The sequence below is a fragment of the Nematostella vectensis genome, chromosome 10 (assembly GCF_932526225.1).
Source record: "Nematostella vectensis chromosome 10, jaNemVect1.1, whole genome shotgun sequence".
Lineage (NCBI taxonomy): Eukaryota > Metazoa > Cnidaria > Anthozoa > Actiniaria > Edwardsiidae > Nematostella > Nematostella vectensis.
Window position 1 is genome coordinate 10,040,754 of NC_064043.1, and position 17,301 is coordinate 10,058,054.

At 40.3% G+C, this 17,301-nt stretch overlaps 1 protein-coding gene across 2 annotated transcripts; it reads left to right on the forward strand.

The window, feature by feature from the left end:
* The first annotated feature begins 819 nt into the window (after nt 1-819).
* LOC5519210 (ataxin-10) lies at nt 820-17,270 on the forward strand. 2 transcript variants are annotated; one of them, XM_048733247.1, is made up of 13 exons: nt 820-1,087; nt 1,316-1,501; nt 1,884-1,963; nt 2,277-2,394; nt 2,645-2,725; nt 3,060-3,146; nt 6,020-6,100; nt 6,610-6,647; nt 7,308-7,468; nt 7,946-8,051; nt 14,996-15,165; nt 15,996-16,059; nt 16,336-17,270. In XM_048733247.1, the coding sequence occupies exons 1-13, from the start codon at nt 945-947 to the stop codon at nt 16,515-16,517; spliced, it is 1,497 nt and encodes a 498-aa protein (XP_048589204.1). In that variant the 5' UTR covers nt 820-944; the 3' UTR covers nt 16,518-17,270. The 2 variants fall into 2 exon arrangements, with proteins under 2 accessions (XP_048589204.1, XP_048589203.1); XM_048733246.1 differs by having other exon boundaries at nt 824-1,087; nt 7,305-7,468.
* Nucleotides 17,271-17,301: the final 31 nt, after the last annotated feature.

A 17,301-nucleotide genomic window follows, 5' to 3' on the forward strand; every position in this document is an offset into this window, starting at 1 on the left:
GGGCGGATCGGCGGATTCGGCCCCGAAATGCTCACGGATTACGGATTTTGATGATTATTTCAGCGGATTGGCGGATTTTGGAAATACGGAGGATCACGGATCTGTCGACAATTAGGGCGCTGATTTCGGATTTTGACTGCTTTGACTGTCCAATTTCGGATTTTAAATGAATTTCGGTCGATGCTATTGTTTATCTGTCAAACCATGCGGATCTAAAAATATCTGCGGATCCACGGATTTGCCCCGAAAATGTAGCGGATCGTGGGATTTACGTCCCCCTTTCACTCCCCCCCCCTCAATGCACAGCTTTTCAAGCTAAAAAAACATCTCCTGGCTTTTCATAATAATCGTGGAAGTGTTTCAAAGCCAGAAACTTGTTATTTAGGCTAAAAATCGAGAAAATGGGAGACAGCCGTGCAGCTAGTTTTTTTTTTCCTCCTTTACCGGAAGCCGTGCAAGTATCACATATGGTTTCGGATTTCGCTACTCCACTCACGGGCAAACCAGACGAAATGTTCGTGTATCGAATATTTATTTAAATTTGTGTACTGAATTATATATCTGTCATAAAGCCAATTTATTGTAGTTGTTGTCGTAGATTGATCTGGTTCCTTTTTAGCCGTGATTTAAAACAGTTTACGCGATTTTCCACAATCATCTCGGTTCACCTCCTCTCCACTCGTTTTATTACGAGTGTGGAGGTGGTGAACCGAGATGAGGGAGGAAGATCGCCTAAACTGTTATGAATCACGCCTAAAACGGAACCAGATCAATCTATGACAACAGCTTAAAAAATGGCTTTATTACAGATATATTTGGTGAATAAATTAAAAATATTATTCGATACACGAACATTTCGTCTGGTTTGTCCGTGCTCCACTGTTTTGCAGGACAGCGGTCTTTGCTTTTATGCGCGTAGCAGGATTTCCAACAAGATATTCAAGATGGCGGCCGACACGAGGAAAATCGAGCTGTGCCACAAATTGGCCTATTTTTTAGAATCTAGTGTAAAAAGAGGAAATGGATGGAAAGAGATAAAGGATATATTGGAAAAGCTCAAGACCTGGACTAGAAATCGCGACAACCGGTACGTGGTGTTCTCTAAAAAGCAATTTAAACTAAAACTCCATGTCTTTGAACTCCGTGTCCACGAGTCTTTCCGATTGACATACATCGAGGGTACACCTCAATCTTGTACTCTTTTCAATAGTTTAAACTTTAAGTTGTTAAGAAGATATAAATAATATAAAGTCAGGTTTTGGAGATCGTAAACACCCGCATCTGACATTTTCGACGATTTCACTTATTCTTTCAGTGTAAAAGTAGAGGTATCGGATGTCAAACTGGCTAGTTCAGTTCTGTCAAGAAGCTTGTTAGTAATAAAAGCTTACCAAGGTGCAGGTGATGATCTGGAAAATCCTTGTCTCAGTTCAACTACTGAAGCCTTCCGCTTCCTCCGAAACACAGCTGCAGAAGTACCAGAAAACCAGATAATGATTATGTATGTGAAGATTATGTTGTGGGTTGTGAAATTTGTATCATTTGTATCATCATCAAAAAATACAGCTTACCTAGGCTCATAGCTAGGTGGAGCACTGGGGCGCAGACAAGCTATACTGTACCTCACTCGACTTAGAGAAGGCCAATCACGCCACCATTTTATGCTCCCGCTCAATCACGAGTGCCATAAAAAACATTTCCATTGGCGGATTCAAGCAAATAATAACAAAGATGTTTTTCTTTAAATATTGTCAATTACTTATCAGACTGCAAATGAACCATTGTTTTTTCAATTATTAACAAAAAAGGGAGAAGGGCCATAGCTCTGCTTTGAAAAAATAGTTTTATGTCTCTGTACTAAATCTACCATGTTTTAACCTTAGGGATTGTGGAATTGTGGATCAGGTTTTAGAAATTATCACTGCTCTTTTGAAACCAAAATACCAAGAATCAACTAAGGAAGGTACACACTCTCCAGTATTAAAACATTCCAAGGAGTATATATTGGAATATGTCTTTTTGTAATATGTATATCTCACAACAACATGTGGCACATATGACTTGACATATGACTTTATCTTAAGATGATAAATTTAAATAATGAATGAGGACAATTTTGTAGTTTATGTTTTTGCAAATGACTAAACTTAAAGTCCATAGATCTGAGTTGCATGTTGTTTTGTCTTTGTTTTAAATATTCAAAATTCTCATCATTTTTTAGTATCATTATCATTTTACAGTACAGTATGCAGAACTCATGCTGATTGTAATCCTAGATGGACAGTTTGTTAAAGAATCCATCAAAAGTGGTCTCCAGATGATTGGTAACCTTGTTGTCAAAAACAACAGAACTCAAGAGCATGTTTGGAAGAAATGCTTTCCCTCTTTTTTCATGTAAGTGCAATTTAATAACTGTTTACTGTACTGTTGCTGCTGTAACCAGTGCCATTTGGCAAGTAGAAATCCTACCGAGCAGTTAACAGACGAATAGCATTTACAAGCTATTACTATTTATAACCTCTTGTAGCTAATGCATAATTTAGGAATTGCCATAAAGCTGTATGATAGAAAGCAATAATTGTAACAGTGGATACTGCACACCAGTGTCAGCTTTTGTTGTGTGTACTAATTTGGTGTGTTTTAGGGAGTTGTTCTCCTCGGCATGTTATCAAGCACAGGAGGCCGTATGCATGGTGATATTCAATTGTTTGTCAGAACAAACCAGGTAAAGAGTTGTCATTCTTGTGCAAGCAGCTCTGGATTGCTTAGAAAATGTTTAGGGTAAAGCTCCATGCAAACAGTTCTTGTTTTGTTGGACTGAACAGCCAGCGTAGATGGCTGATGTTTGATGCTTGAGGTGTTTTGCCATCAGTGTTTAGTGATATTGACAATGCTGGGTGATGTTGGGGATCTTTGTCATCAGCTTTATACCTTTTTTACAAAACACCACTCGATGCTAATCAAAGATACACCAGTAGCTGATAGTTGATGGTTTATGATGATGGGGCTTGTTAACCAAGGCAAACCATGACTAATTAATATTTATTGGGCATTATAAGGGCTCAACTTGTGGACAGCTATGAGGGAAATAAAGTCCTGTCTTATGTGCTGCACTTGTGTGCGGATCACAAGGATCTAGATTGGGGGTGAGTAGATATAAAAAGCAGTTTAAAACGTCTTTTGACTACATCTTATGTGGCTATGTTTTATGTGACTACTAAGTACTAGACAATTAAAGAGGGTTTGAGAAATGGTTTTAATGCCCTTTTTGAATCAGCATTTTTTGCAGTGGGCTTTGTTTACATAGACAAATGACTTGGAGAATTTTGACCAAAAAACCAAAATCAACCAAAAAAAAGAAACTGGTCTTAGAAGTTGATAACTTATAGGCGATGAGCACTTCGAGTCTGAGTTTTATTATCCTGACAAGATTGTGTGAAATTAAATTTTGGCAAGAAGAAAAACAACCTGACAAGCGGCAAGCGCGACCCATAGCCAAGAAAAACAAAGCTTATTTATATCAGACAAACAAACAAAAGAATATATAGCAAGGGGTGCAAATACCCAAAAGAGTCTTTTCAAGAGACTGCAGCTTCTTTGTAAATGCAATATTTCCATCAAATCATAAAGCAGCACAAAGTGTTTGGTGTTTTCTTTTACATCAAAACAAAACTATGTTTTCTACAGACCGTGTAGTTTTCACACCAAACAGTCCATTCATGATGTGAAGACTGATATCTGATTTATCGTTCCAATTGTTTGGATCTATAGCACCTTTGGGATGAAGCCTGTAGCTTCCAAAAGGTGAAAATAGGAATGAATTGCCTGAAAAGTCATTGAATGATATCACGGTGCTTGTCATACCCTCCCAGAGCCTCGAGTGTCTCCCTATTCAGTGGCCAACGAGGTTGAGACGAGGCTATGGCCTCTCAAAGCGCTATTTGACTTCTGCCTCACTTCCATGTTAATGTTTTGTGATTAGCATGTGTCAGTTTCACGTGGTGCTACCTTGGATGTAAACATCTCTTGGCTCGGGAATTGAATTCACGAGTATAAAAAGCGCATGAACACCCTATTTAAAAACAACATTCATCTGAAAACCCATGGGATCACTACTGTAGAGTTAGTGACAAGAATATGCCCATAGGAGGTGGAGAATACAACATTTTCTCAGGAAAGCGCTTCAAGGAGGAGAAAATCACGGATAAGCTCTCAGTTTTCCTCGGAATGAGTCTATCAAAGAACTCAAGAGACAAACAATCGCATTCTTGTGATAGTTGAATCCAATATCGTTGAGGCGAGAGCAAACGCCGGGAATAAGCTGGAAAATCAGCAATTTCCCGTAGCCGGTTGGCAGCACAGAGAAGACATCTCGCCGCTTGATTAACTCGTAAAGAGACTCCTCTTGAACAATTTTTACATTAGCTCATGTACTTCGTTCGTTTAGATGTTTGTTATTGCGAACAATAAGAATTAAAAACCGATTATGACCTTTTGAACTTGAAGCGAAAATACAATAGAAAACTGTCAGAATTTCTTGGTTTCCATGACCACACATCAATTGGCCAATCAGCGACCAAGTTCAGATTCTGAACCTAGCAGAAGTCGAAATTGCGCTTCGAGAGGCCAGAGCCTCGTCTCAACCTCGCTGGCCGCAAAATAGAGAGACGCACGAGGCTCTGGAACCAGGGTATGCTTGCCATAACAATGAAAACCATGCTGAACTGTAAATAAACCAAGTATTTTAGCCTTTTTGCCTCGCTTTCCATTCATTTGGGCCCATGGATCATTCTTCGTTTTACTTCTGAAGGGCTATTTATACCAGCATCTCTCACTCCAAGGTATGTCTTCGTCTTAGTTGAATGTTTGACTGGCACAAGGGTTTCTTTTTTCCCGCCTTTTCGAAATCGATCCATAAACTGATCCATATTTGTGCGAATGCACGAATATCGATGCACTTGCTTGCTTGGGGTATATGGAGAAATATCTGACCTCTTTCTTTTCTGGGACCTTGGGCTGTACTTTTAAGACCTCGGTCTGATATTACTCCGTACAGCCCTCACGCTTGGTTAAAAAGTAGTTAATACATGCCTTTTGAAGACTTGACACTTGTACGGTACTTTATCAAAGACATATATGCACAAGACACCGAAATTTCAAAATGACCTTCAAAAGTGGCTGTGCCAGTACCATATTCACGTGCTAATATTGCGCACCCGCACATTATCTGCACCCCAATTTTCAAGGCCTTTTTACAAAGAAAATTTGAAAACCCACGTATAATACGAACTCCAATAGAAATAGCAAGGAAATGAGTAACGACCAAAAAAGGAAACAGAAGTTTCAAGATGAGATAAATGTCTCGATTCACAATTTATTTTATTTATGCATAAGTATGGTAATTTAAATGGTTTTCTACATCTGAACTTGAAGGTGATAATCACTTTGAACCTCTTAGGCATAAGCAGCTCATCTTAGCACAACTGTAAAACTGTTATTCGTATCGCTGAACATTTGTATTTTCACGTGGAACATCAAAATGCAAGCTTGTGTTTGTTCATGGCAATTACCGCCATTTTGGACGAGGTGCAGAGAGACTTGGTGGAGCAGATTCCAACTTGGCGGACAACAAGAAAATCAAGAAAGAAGCGTAAACAATTGCTGTCTTTCTGGCGAGTTTTTGGGCTTATTTTCTTACAAAACACACAATGAGGAAATTAAAGATTATTTTTTGTTTGGAATATCTTTTACTACGTTATTTTTAAGAAATTTTGCGACTGTTTCCCACCTACAATGGGATTGCCACATTTTCTTTTTGATTTCCGCTTTTTATTACACTGAGAACAATGGGTTCCGTTAAAATGCGCACCCCAATTTTCAAGGTCATTTTGTTATACACTGGTAAATATGGTATCATGACTAGCAACACAGGCAGGTTGACCTCATAAATATGAGTGATCGAACCTCACTATCATTGTCAGGGTATAATGATTTAATGAAACTTCTGATCTTACTGTAGATATTTCATCTTTGATGAGCTTCAAAAGAATGGACAAATGCCTGACTTGTACCGAGGACTTGTGTTTGACCCTGGTGCCAGGTACGGAACTCTAAAAGTGTTAGTTATGACCAAGTCCTTTGTACCCTGCTGCCTCTGGGTCCACACATACAGTACGTGGCAGCCATGTTGTAAGCTAATTTCTAATGTGCTCAAACAAAGTTCTATTATACCGTTATTAGTCTCTTGTCTTCAATTCCAGTTTGACTATAACACCCACTTGCCTAGATTATCCCAAATACTGCTGGATAAGGGTAACAATGATGACAATGTGGATGATAACAGCAAAAAGCATGAGAATAAGATTGAGAATAGGATATTCAGCATGTGGAAATAGCAGTATGTGAAAATTCTGTCCTGTCTAATACACTTCAGCTGTTTTCCAGCAAACATTGTCAGGAAAACTTGTCCGCTACTGTACTTATCATTTGGAATTGAGCACAAAGATTGAAAGACCTTGTTGCCAATCCTGCTTCAAACTCCCTTTTATACTATTTGTGTGGGCTCAATAATGTTTGTTGCTATATTTTTTAACTTCTTCTTTTTGGCAGAATAATTCTTCTTGATCTAATTGGGGCCCAACTTTCAGGTACTGTTTATTGTTTTGTTGTTTATTTTGGATTTAAAATTGTTTACAATGTTTTGTATAACAGTCCTAATTGCACAATTTACTGAAGCTACTTGATGTTAAATTAACATCAAATAGCTTCAGTAAATTGTGCAATTAGTACTATCAACTTGTAGCTCAAATATTGTGCTAAATTATTTTTTTTTCTCAGAAATCCCATTCATGTTTAACATCACTATGTATGGGTCTTTAGAGAAAGTACATGACATCTGCTGTACAAAAGGATTGGAAGTTGTCTGCATATAGCTTTTGTTTTAAGATGGTATTTTAAGGCTCAGAGAGAAAGATGGTCAGAAATAGGTTTTTATGTACTGTACTGTATCTTTTGAATGCTTATTACATTTGTATAAAGTGCCTGGTCTTTTCCATGTTTATGCAAAATGGCACAAACCAAAGTTATTTATGTATTTGAATAAAATGTTTAAAGTCTAAGAGTAAGCTCCTAAAGAGTGGAAAAATCAAGAATTACAAACAAAGATATTTAATGATAGAATTTAGTAATGTGCAGTAATCTTATCAAAGTCCTTTTTGTGTGACATGATTAATATAGCTTTTGGAGAGATGTGAAATCACAGATGTCAGCCCAATTACCTCTTATATTTGGTTGTTATATCACAGAAGGGGCTACCCCAAAAATGATGTCAGGGTTAGATGGGATGGCAAATATATCTGCTGCTGGCTTCTCAGAGGAGTCCTTACTATTCTTATCAAGAGAGTTTGAAGAGAATTGCAACATCTGTATTTTCCAAGAGCACAAGGAGGATTCAGAAGCTGAACATATTGTAAGTTTAAAAAGTTCTCTAAAATGCTTTTGGCATGAAAAGATCACTCAACGTTTTGCTGATAACCAGACAAATTGGTTGTGGCCTGCTCCCCTTTTCACTCTTCTTGCTCACTTTGCACAATTACTGGAGCTATTTGATGTTTTCACTAATCAATTGTAACTCAAAATTTATGCCACAGTAAATTATTCATTTTCTTTTTGACATAGTTATATTACTACCATGATTGTACATTATGACTGGGTCCTTGGAGAAATGACATTACAGCACATGGATGTATTTTTTGTAAAATAAAAGAACAAGCTGACAGTTGCCACAATGCCTCAAATTTTTGTCTTGATGTTATGGCAATCTTTCATGCCTCTAGCAAACAGTTAAGTGCGCACCATAGCTCAGTGCCCTGGTTATCACATGCTCTCCTCCTTCCCTCAATTCTCAAGGATTGTCAGTTAATTGTATGTCACCATGTCTTTTCAGCTTGATGCTCTGGTAATATCTCGTCTCCTTAGACTTCTGTGCACCGTGTCTGGTCTGCACTCTTCGCCTTTACAAGATCGGCCTGCTCTTCTCCATGCAGCAATAGGTACATACACCTATTTCAATAAATGTTGTCAGTGCAAATGGCAGTTGAAAAGCAAATCACTGCTTGTAGGTATAAATACACCCCTTAGAGTAAAGAGTAATTAAGAGTGTATCCAGGAGTGGACCAGGCAAGGGTGATACATGCCATCTCACCGATTTCAATGAAACTTGGTCAGATTGAAGTATCCACCCAACAACTCAAACTGCCGAAGTGGTTCAGATTTTGGAATAATCCGGGGGGAGTTATGACCACCCCCCTGGTTTTTGGCCATAAATTCGGGAAAATCGCCTGAAATAAGTATGAAATGTTGACCCCACTCCTGGTCACGGATTACAAGGGAATTCCATAATGTTTTATGTGAGTAAAGATCCATCCTTTCTTGGTTCACAACCAAGGTTTCAAATCATTTGGAGAGACAGGTGCCAATCAAGGGCTACACGTGTCTACCATGTCACGCATGGTTTCGCTGGTCGGGCAAAATAGCTCCATTTCAGTGTCACATATCTCCAATGCGCAACTTTCTTTTCACAAACTGTTTTTACCATCACTCAAAGTTATCTTTAAACTTAACAAATCCGTAATAAAATTCTCGGGACTTGATATTTTTTTCCAACAGTAATTATTTTAATCATCCTACTACTCACTGATGATGGTATGTAGAAAATTTCGAATTTCTTATAAAAAAAGCGGTTGTGATTCTTTGGCAACAATTCGCAGCTTATATGTTTGACAATTATACGTTAAGCATAAGTTAAGAACTGGGTTGGCATGGTTACAACAATAATGGGGGAATGTCAAATCCCATTTTTTTCTATATAAGCAAAACATCTGATATATCAGTTACCAGGGATCAAATTGTTTACTTAAAAGTTGTTCACGACCTTATTCTTCTATTAATATAATAACGGCAATAACTACCTTAACCTTCGGTTCGGACGTACACGCCAACCCATATCTCCACATCTACATATATTAGGGCGCTGCAGGGGGTCGTGACATTTTCAAGAATGGACAAGAAAAAGGCTGGCGCCATCTTTGATTTGTCAGTAAACTGAATTTCCTAAAAAAGCTAGAAAAAGGGACAAGGTATGCTAACAATGCCATTCCAGTTGGGAATTTTAGACAAAAATCAGTAATATAGCTGCGCCATGTAACTCATGACGTTATAACTCATTTCAATAGCAGCCTGACACTACACAAAGTGAATTAACTACTAAAACAGCAAGGAGTGAATGTCTTTGAGACAGTACATATCTGTGTATCTTTAAAGCTCTAGCTCTCTCTGGATCTCGAGTCTTGTCTGCATTTGTTCAGCGTCTTGAACAAAGTCCTCTTTGTCCTGGTCGGGGTCGAGATTTGCCTGATCAATGGCCAGTCGCCCACTCCTATAAAGAAAGGACAATCGGCTGAAATATCGGGCAATCTGATCTGCGGAAAGCTCCCTCCCTTTTTGAACAGTTTCTTGCTGCTTGCATCATGAGCTGATTGCATCTTTGCACAGACATCTATAGCAGTCGCTATAGAATCTTGTTGCCTTATGGGTTGTCTTGAGCGCCCAACCAGCTTGGCGTACAGGGCTGCTAGACGTAGATGGTGCAATCTTGGCGACGTTTCCACTTGGCACTACCCTATGCAAGTAGCTACCAGTCATCTCCCTTGTCGTTTTATGCCCACTTCTTCTTTATAGTGTGTCGTAAGTAGACTCTCTTTCTTGTCGTATCAGATGCTTTTCTGTGTCCAGGTGGTTTTGAAGACTCTCAAAAGACGGGTATGTCTTTATACATCCATCTTCTGGACAGGAGAGTAGGCAGTGGTTGGTCTTGACGAGGTTGCCTGTGGACTGTTGATCTTAGAATGCCAGTTTGTTGCAGTCTACCAAATGGCAGACAGACAATTAGACGTGTTGCACCCTGGGTTGGCCCGAACCGTCTTAGCTGCTCTGGCGTAAAACGTTTACCAGGCCCTACATTGTAGGCTTTCCAAGCTCGGAGATCTCTAGACTCAAAGCAGAAGTTGTTAAGAGCCTGGATATTTTATGGGCTTTCATGGTTTGGCTGTCCTCGTTGACCTTAGCAACCTCTGCCAGGCATCCTTTTATTCCACCATACGACTCCATTGCAACCTTCACGCCTTTGCACATTTTATGTCGTCCCCTTCGTTGATGAACCTTCGAATGTGGCTCTTGACTGTAGCGGTGCGCTTGTCGCATACATCCTTTCCCGCCTGTGGGTCACTAAAATCATACCTGGCTACGTTTATGCCTGCACGCTCCCCAATGGAGGGCAGGGACAGGACAAGGTAGGCAGAATGATAACATCCCGAGGAACGCTTTGGTGAGGTGTGGTTTGGCAGCTTCAAGGGTTTCAAGGGTGTGCTTTATTCTTGAAGCAACTGCAAACTAGTTTTGTGTACATTCCTCAAATGCACGTATGTACGTTGTGGTATGAAACAGAAGAGTAAAAATAACACATACTTTAGTCACACTGTAATTTATGGACAGAACATTTTGTTTACAGCTGGTTTCTGTCATGTTTCTCTTTGTGGTGTGCTGTGCGTGTAATATGCCCCCCCCCCATATAACGACAGGCTACATACGATCATAACAACCAAATAAGATTTATGTACAACGGGCTCTGAGAATTCCTTCGTTAATGCGGCGTTGTCATGGTAGCAAGGTAAAATGTATATACCTTATCAGAGATGTTACATAAAATATTACACGATCTTTAACATAAAGAGTTGAGTTTTCTATGAGTAACTAATCAACGAGGGGCGTAGCGCCGTGTTGACTATTTTGCTCGTAGAATACTACTCGTAGTATACTCCCCTAGCTTTTCAAAGCATCCTTTTTCTACCAATACTTTTGTTCGAAAGCTTGTGTTTTTGGCTGCTCACCATCTATCAACAAGTAGAAAGTAAGTCAAAATCTAGTTTGCTTTAACTACGTATATATTACCTCAATAGCATCCATACTCTTGGTAATCGCTACGGTCACATGCTATGATTTGCCTTTTTTTAACATACCAGTCTCAGGCGCGTACACAGGGGGGTGCGCAGGGTGCGCGCGCACCCCCCCTTGGCAGCCAAAATGTGGGTCATTTCTTATTAAGGTATCTTCAAACGCTAGTGTTACCTATGACCGCGCTCCCACCCCTCAGCCAATCCTGGGTACGCGCCTGAGTCTCGCTATGTTTCTCTGAACTGGCAGGTACAAATTTTATGGCCCAATTCATTATCATCAGAACCTGGTTTGCGGTTAGGTTGTTAATGATATCGCTCTTTGCTAAATCCTGTGTATAGGATAACTTAGTCAATCAAACCAAACAATCAAAACAAGACAAACCGCCCCCAAAAGCTTGTGCCTGACTACGCGCTATTCCCCAACGAGACAAGGATTTTGGATTCGCAGAGGTCGCGCAACAATGAATTTGGCTGTAAAAAAAAAAATGAAAATACTGCGAATGCGCGCGGCTGTGCACCATTTGTGACTGAATGTCTACCAAAGTCAACAAGACTTTGGTAGACATTCAGTCACAAATCATTCACACAATCAATCACACTGATCATTGCGTGACAATGCTGTCACGCAATGATCAGTGAATTGTTCTTGTGTTGACCCCTGGTGTTGACTCACCTAGTACTTATTGTTTATAAAGAAAGCTGCTTTTTGAAATTATTATAAGCCATACATTTGATTATGTACTACGAGGAACTTGTATTTCAGAAACAAGATGTTTAACAAAAAGATGGTGCACCGATTTACCGATGTGCACTACATTAATTTATCGATTTTGCACAAAGAAGATATTTAGGTCCAGTCGTTGAAAAGCGCAAGAAGGATGTATTAGATAGCAAGACAAGATCATGTTGAGCTTGTAAGTAAATAGTTCAGTAGCCTTAAACGAAAAAAAACGGCACTACTGGCACAAATGCGCTTTTTACTAAAATGTTGATTTGAAACTGACATTGTTGCAGTAACGTACATAATTTGTGACGGATATTTATTCGGATATTACCTTCAGTCAACACAGGTGATTAGAATAATTTTTGTCGGAAAAAATACCAAGTCCTGAGAATTTACGGATTTGTTAGGTTTGAAGATGAGTTTGAGTAATGGTATAAACAATTTGTGAAAAGAAAGTTGCGCATCGGAGATATTTGACACTGAAATGGAGCTATTTTGCCCGATCAGTGAAATCATGCGTGACATGGTAGACACGTATAGCCCTTGATTGGCACCTGTCACTCCAAATGATTTGAAACCTTGGTTGTGAATCAAGAAAGGATGGATCTTTACTCACATAAAACATCATGGAATTCCCTTGTAATCCGTGATCAGGAGTGGAGTCAACATTTCATGCTTATTTCCGGCGATTTTCCCGAATTGATGGCCAAAAACCAGGGGGGTGGTCATAACTCCCCCCGGATTATTCCAAAATCTGAACCACTTCGGCAGTTTGAGTTGTTGGGTGATACTTCAATCTGACCAAGTTTCATTGAAATCGGTGAGACGGCATGTATCACCCCTGCCTGGTCCACTCCTGGATACACTCTTAAACCAATCGCACGAGTTATTCACACATTTTCCTGCTCTCGGCGAAATATGAGGAGTCCCTTGGTAGTTTCAGGCCTGGTTTTCAGGGTGCCCCCCCCCCTTGGTGGCCAAAAAGTGGGTAATTGGGGAATCTTCAAATACTATACTTTTTCCATATGATACCTATGACTGTGCACCCCCCCCCCCCCCCCCCTCAGCCAACCCTGGGAACACGCCTGAGTTTTGGATGGAAACACTGTCATTTGCACTGACAACAGTATTTGAAATATGTGTATACACTTTTTGAAGCATTATTATTTGATATTCATTACCACATTCTTTACTAGTTAATGAAGTGTCAAGTAGACCTGAGGTTTTAACAGTATGTATTTGTGTTTCACACCAATGGTTTTCCCTACATCCCTTTCCCTACACTTTGCAGTCATTTAGCTTGCATTTGTACCTTTTGTGTCAGAAACACACTTTTGTGTTCTCATTCAGGGTTCTATCATTGTTTAGCCTTGATGTTTAGTCTGGATATTTCTGAAATAGACCCATTTCAAAAATCCTTTTTTCTTTACTACTCAGATATTCACAGTTCAATTGTACTTAAAATGATAAGTGACTTTGTTCCTTTGTGGCTGCAATCTTAGTGGGTCCAGCAGTGCACATGTCCATACTGTACGGTATTTAACATGTACATACTGTACGGTATCTAACATGTACATACTGTACGGTATTTAACATGTACATACTGTACGGTATTTAACATGTACATACTGTACGGTATTTAACATGTACATACTGTACGGTATTTAACATGTACATACCCTCACTATGCTACTGATAATGATAATGGTGTGAATAAAGCCTTTGTCTATTGTATTATGCTTCCCAAACCATGCTACTGATAATGATAATGGTGTGAATACGGCCTTTGTCTATTGTATTATGCTTCCCAAACCATGCTACTGATAATGATAATGGGGTGAATACGGCCTTTGTCTATTGTATTATGCTTCCCTCACCATGCTACTGATAATGATAATGGTGTGAATACGGCCTTTGTCTATTGTATTATGCTTCCCTCACCATGCTACTGATAATGATAATGGTGTGAATACGGCCTTTGTCTATTGTATTATGCTTCCCTCACCATGCTACTGATAATGATAATGGTGTGAATACGGCCTTTGTCTATTGTATTATGCTTCCCTCACCATGCTACTGATAATGATAATGGTGTGAATACGGCCTTTGTCTATTGTATTATGCTTCCCTCACCATGCTACTGATAATGATAATGGTGTGAATACGGCCTTTGTCTATTGTATTATGCTTCCCTCACCATGCTACTGATAATGATAATGGTGTGAATACGGCCTTTGTCTATTGTATTATGCTTCCCTCACCATGCTACTGATAATGATAATGGTGTGAATACGGCCTTTGTCTATTGTATTATGCTTCCCTCACCATGCTACTGATAATGATAATGGTGTGAATACGGCCTTTGTCTATTGTATTATGCTTCCCTCACCATGCTACTGATAATGATAATGGTGTGAATACGGCCTTTGTCTATTGTATTATGCTTCCCTCACCATGCTACTGATAATGATAATGGTGTGAATACGGCCTTTGTCTATTGTATTATGCTTCCCTCACCATGCTACTGATAATGATAATGGTGTGAATACGGCCTTTGTCTATTGTATTATGCTTCCCTCACCATGCTACTGATAATGATAATGGTGTGAATACGGCCTTTGTCTATTGTATTATGCTTCCCTCACCATGCTACTGATAATGATAATGGTGTGAATACGGCCTTTGTCTATTGTATTATGCTTCCCTCACCATGCTACTGATAATGATAATGGTGTGAATACGGCCTTTGTCTATTGTATTATGCTTCCCTCACCATGCTACTGATAATGATAATGGTGTGAATACGGCCTTTGTCTATTGTATTATGCTTCCCTCACCATGCTACTGATAATGATAATGGTGTGAATACGGCCTTTGTCTATTGTATTATGCTTCCCTCACCATGCTACTGATAATGATAATGGTGTGAATACGGCCTTTGTCTATTGTATTATGCTTCCCTCACCATGCTACTGATAATGATAATGGTGTGAATACGGCCTTTGTCTATTGTATTATGCTTCCCTCACCATGCTACTGATAATGATAATGGTGTGAATACGGCCTTTGTCTATTGTATTATGCTTCCCTCACCATGCTACTGATAATGATAATGGTGTGAATACGGCCCTTGTCTATTGTGTTATGCTTCCTGTTCGCAGGATAGCTTATCTTATTATCCTGAGGGCAGGATTGCTTTCATAAAGCATAATAGCTGTATTTATACACACTGTCAACAATTATTCCTTATTCCCAAAAGAGCTTCTACACGAAACAAACAAAGAGGAAAACCGTGAAGCATTCTGTCGAACCAGCCACGTGCCACAAGGTGCTGATTCAGGTGACCTGAGCCCGAGTCATGGGTTCAAGCGTGACTTGGTGCGACTTGTGGGTAACCTGTGTTACAGACATCGTGTTAATCAGGACAAGGTACAAAAGGGCCAAATAAAGGAATACATAATGAGATGGTGAAGAACTGGCCTTTTTCGCAAACAGGGCTCTTTAGGGTTAAAGTAAGGCCAGGGTCAAGGCTCTTCAGGGTTAGGGTCAAGGTCAGGGTTCTTTAGGACTAGGGTCAAGTCTAGGGCTCTTTAGGGTCAGGGTCAAGGTCAGGGCTCTTTAGGACTAGGGTCAAGGTCAGGGCTCTTTAGGGCTAGGGTCAAGGTCAGGGCTCTTTAGGGCTAGGGTCAAGGTCAGGGCTCTTAAGGACTAGGGTCAAGGTCAGGGCTCTTTAGGGTTAGTGTCAAGGTCAGGGCTCTTTAGGGTTAGGGTCAAGGTCAGGGCTCTTTAGGGCTAGGGTCAAGGTCAGGGCTCTTAAGGACTAGGGTCAAGGTCAGGGCTCTTTAAGGCTAGGGTCAAGGTCAGGGCTCTTTAGGGCTAGGGTCAAGGTCAGGGCTCTTTAGGACTAGGGTCAAGGTCAGTGCTCTTTAGGTTAGGGTCAAGGTCAGGGCTCTTTAGGGTTAGGGTCAAGGTCAGGGCTCTTTAGGGCTAGGGTCAAGGTCAGGGCTCTTAAGGACTAGGGTCAAGGTCAGGGCTCTTTAAGGCTAGGGTCAAGGTCAGGGCTCTTTAGGGCTAGGGTCAAGGTCAGGGCTCTTAAGGACTAGGGTCAAGGTCAGTGCTCTTTAGGTTAGGGTCAAGGTCAGGGCTCTTTAGGGTTAGGGTCAAGGTCAGGGCTGTTTAGGGTTAGGGCCAAGGTCAGGCTCTTTAGGGCTAAGAGTAGGGGGTATATAGCACATTCCAATGGCCTATTTATTTTCCAGACGCGAGAGCTTGACGGGCTCCCATTAATACTGGACCACTGCAACGTAGACGACTACAACCCATGTATCCTTGCCAGTCTTGCGGGCACGCTAGCAATTCGCCCGCACTAGTCAAGCAAACAGGCAGAAATCAGGAATCGAGAGATTTTGACTGATTTACTTACATTTCAATCGGCTAATTCAAGCGAGTAACCCAGATATTTTCAATAGAATGTCGTCAATAACGTACCAGGCTTTATTCGTATCAACAATAACAAAGTCAGATCGTATTGAGAAACACTGTGCCCGTGGTCTGAAACATTGCGTACGACAGGACAAACAAAGCCTTGACTAAGTGTAGACATTTGCCAATGGGCAGTATTTGCCCTAAGAAACCTACTCGAGAATAACCAGGCGAATCAACAACTGATTGCTTCACTGGACAACCGAGGTCTGGCGAGCTCCGACCGGATACGAGAGTTTGGCGTTACCGTCACAGAGACCCCTGATGGTACGATACGGATAGCTCCTCTAAAAGAGTGATGCCTCAATGGACAACTGAGGTCTGGCGAGCTCCGACCGGATACGAGAGTTTGGCGTTACCGTCACAGAGACCCCTGATGGTACGATACGGATAGCTCCTCTAAAAGAGTGATGCCTCAATGAACAACCGAGGTCTGGGGAACTCCGAAAGCCTCCTAGAGTTTGGATTACTACCACAGGAACCCCCTGACGTACGATACCGATAGCTCCACTAAAACCTTTTGCGAAAGAATAATGCCTCAATGGACAAGCCAGGTCTGGGGAGCTCCGAAAGTCTCCGCGAGCTGGGCTTACTAACACAGGAACCCCCTGACGGTACGATTTGGATAGTTCGAGCAGTTCGTATTGTATACCGTCACCGCAACAAACAAAGAAAAAAATGAGAGATTGTTAAAAAAAAAAAAAAAAATATATAGTAAAAAGGTTCAAAACGTTTTTATTGTAAAAGTATTTGGATATAAACATGGTTTGCATTTTAAGAAACATGTGTTGCTATGGTAGCAAAATGTATATATCTTTTACCTCTTGATTATTTTTCTTAACTACTTAGAAATACTGGCTTCCTCAAAAGTTATGCAAGGACAGAATATAGAATAGAATATAGTCGTCATACATTATTATGCCTACAGCAAGTTGTCTCCTTGGAGTGAAATGAATGCAGAATTTCCATGTCTCATTATACCGTAAAAAAACTGAATAGTCATCAGAAAAAAAAGCAGATGGCGAGGGCATAATAAAGACCAATTTCCCTAATTCTTTGAATCGTTATTACTGTTTTAGGGCT

Excerpts from the sequence above, each read along its gene's own strand:
- LOC5519210 (XM_048733246.1), top strand. The coding sequence starts at position 945 with ATGGCGGCCGACACGAGGAAAATCGAGCTGTGCCACAAATTGGCCTAT. Across the intron at positions 2,726-3,059 it reads TGTTTGTCAGAACAAACCAG|GGCTCAACTTGTGGACAGCT; the intron begins GTAAAGAGTTGT and ends GGGCATTATAAG. Across the intron at positions 7,469-7,945 it reads ATTCAGAAGCTGAACATATT|CTTGATGCTCTGGTAATATC; the intron begins GTAAGTTTAAAA and ends ATGTCTTTTCAG.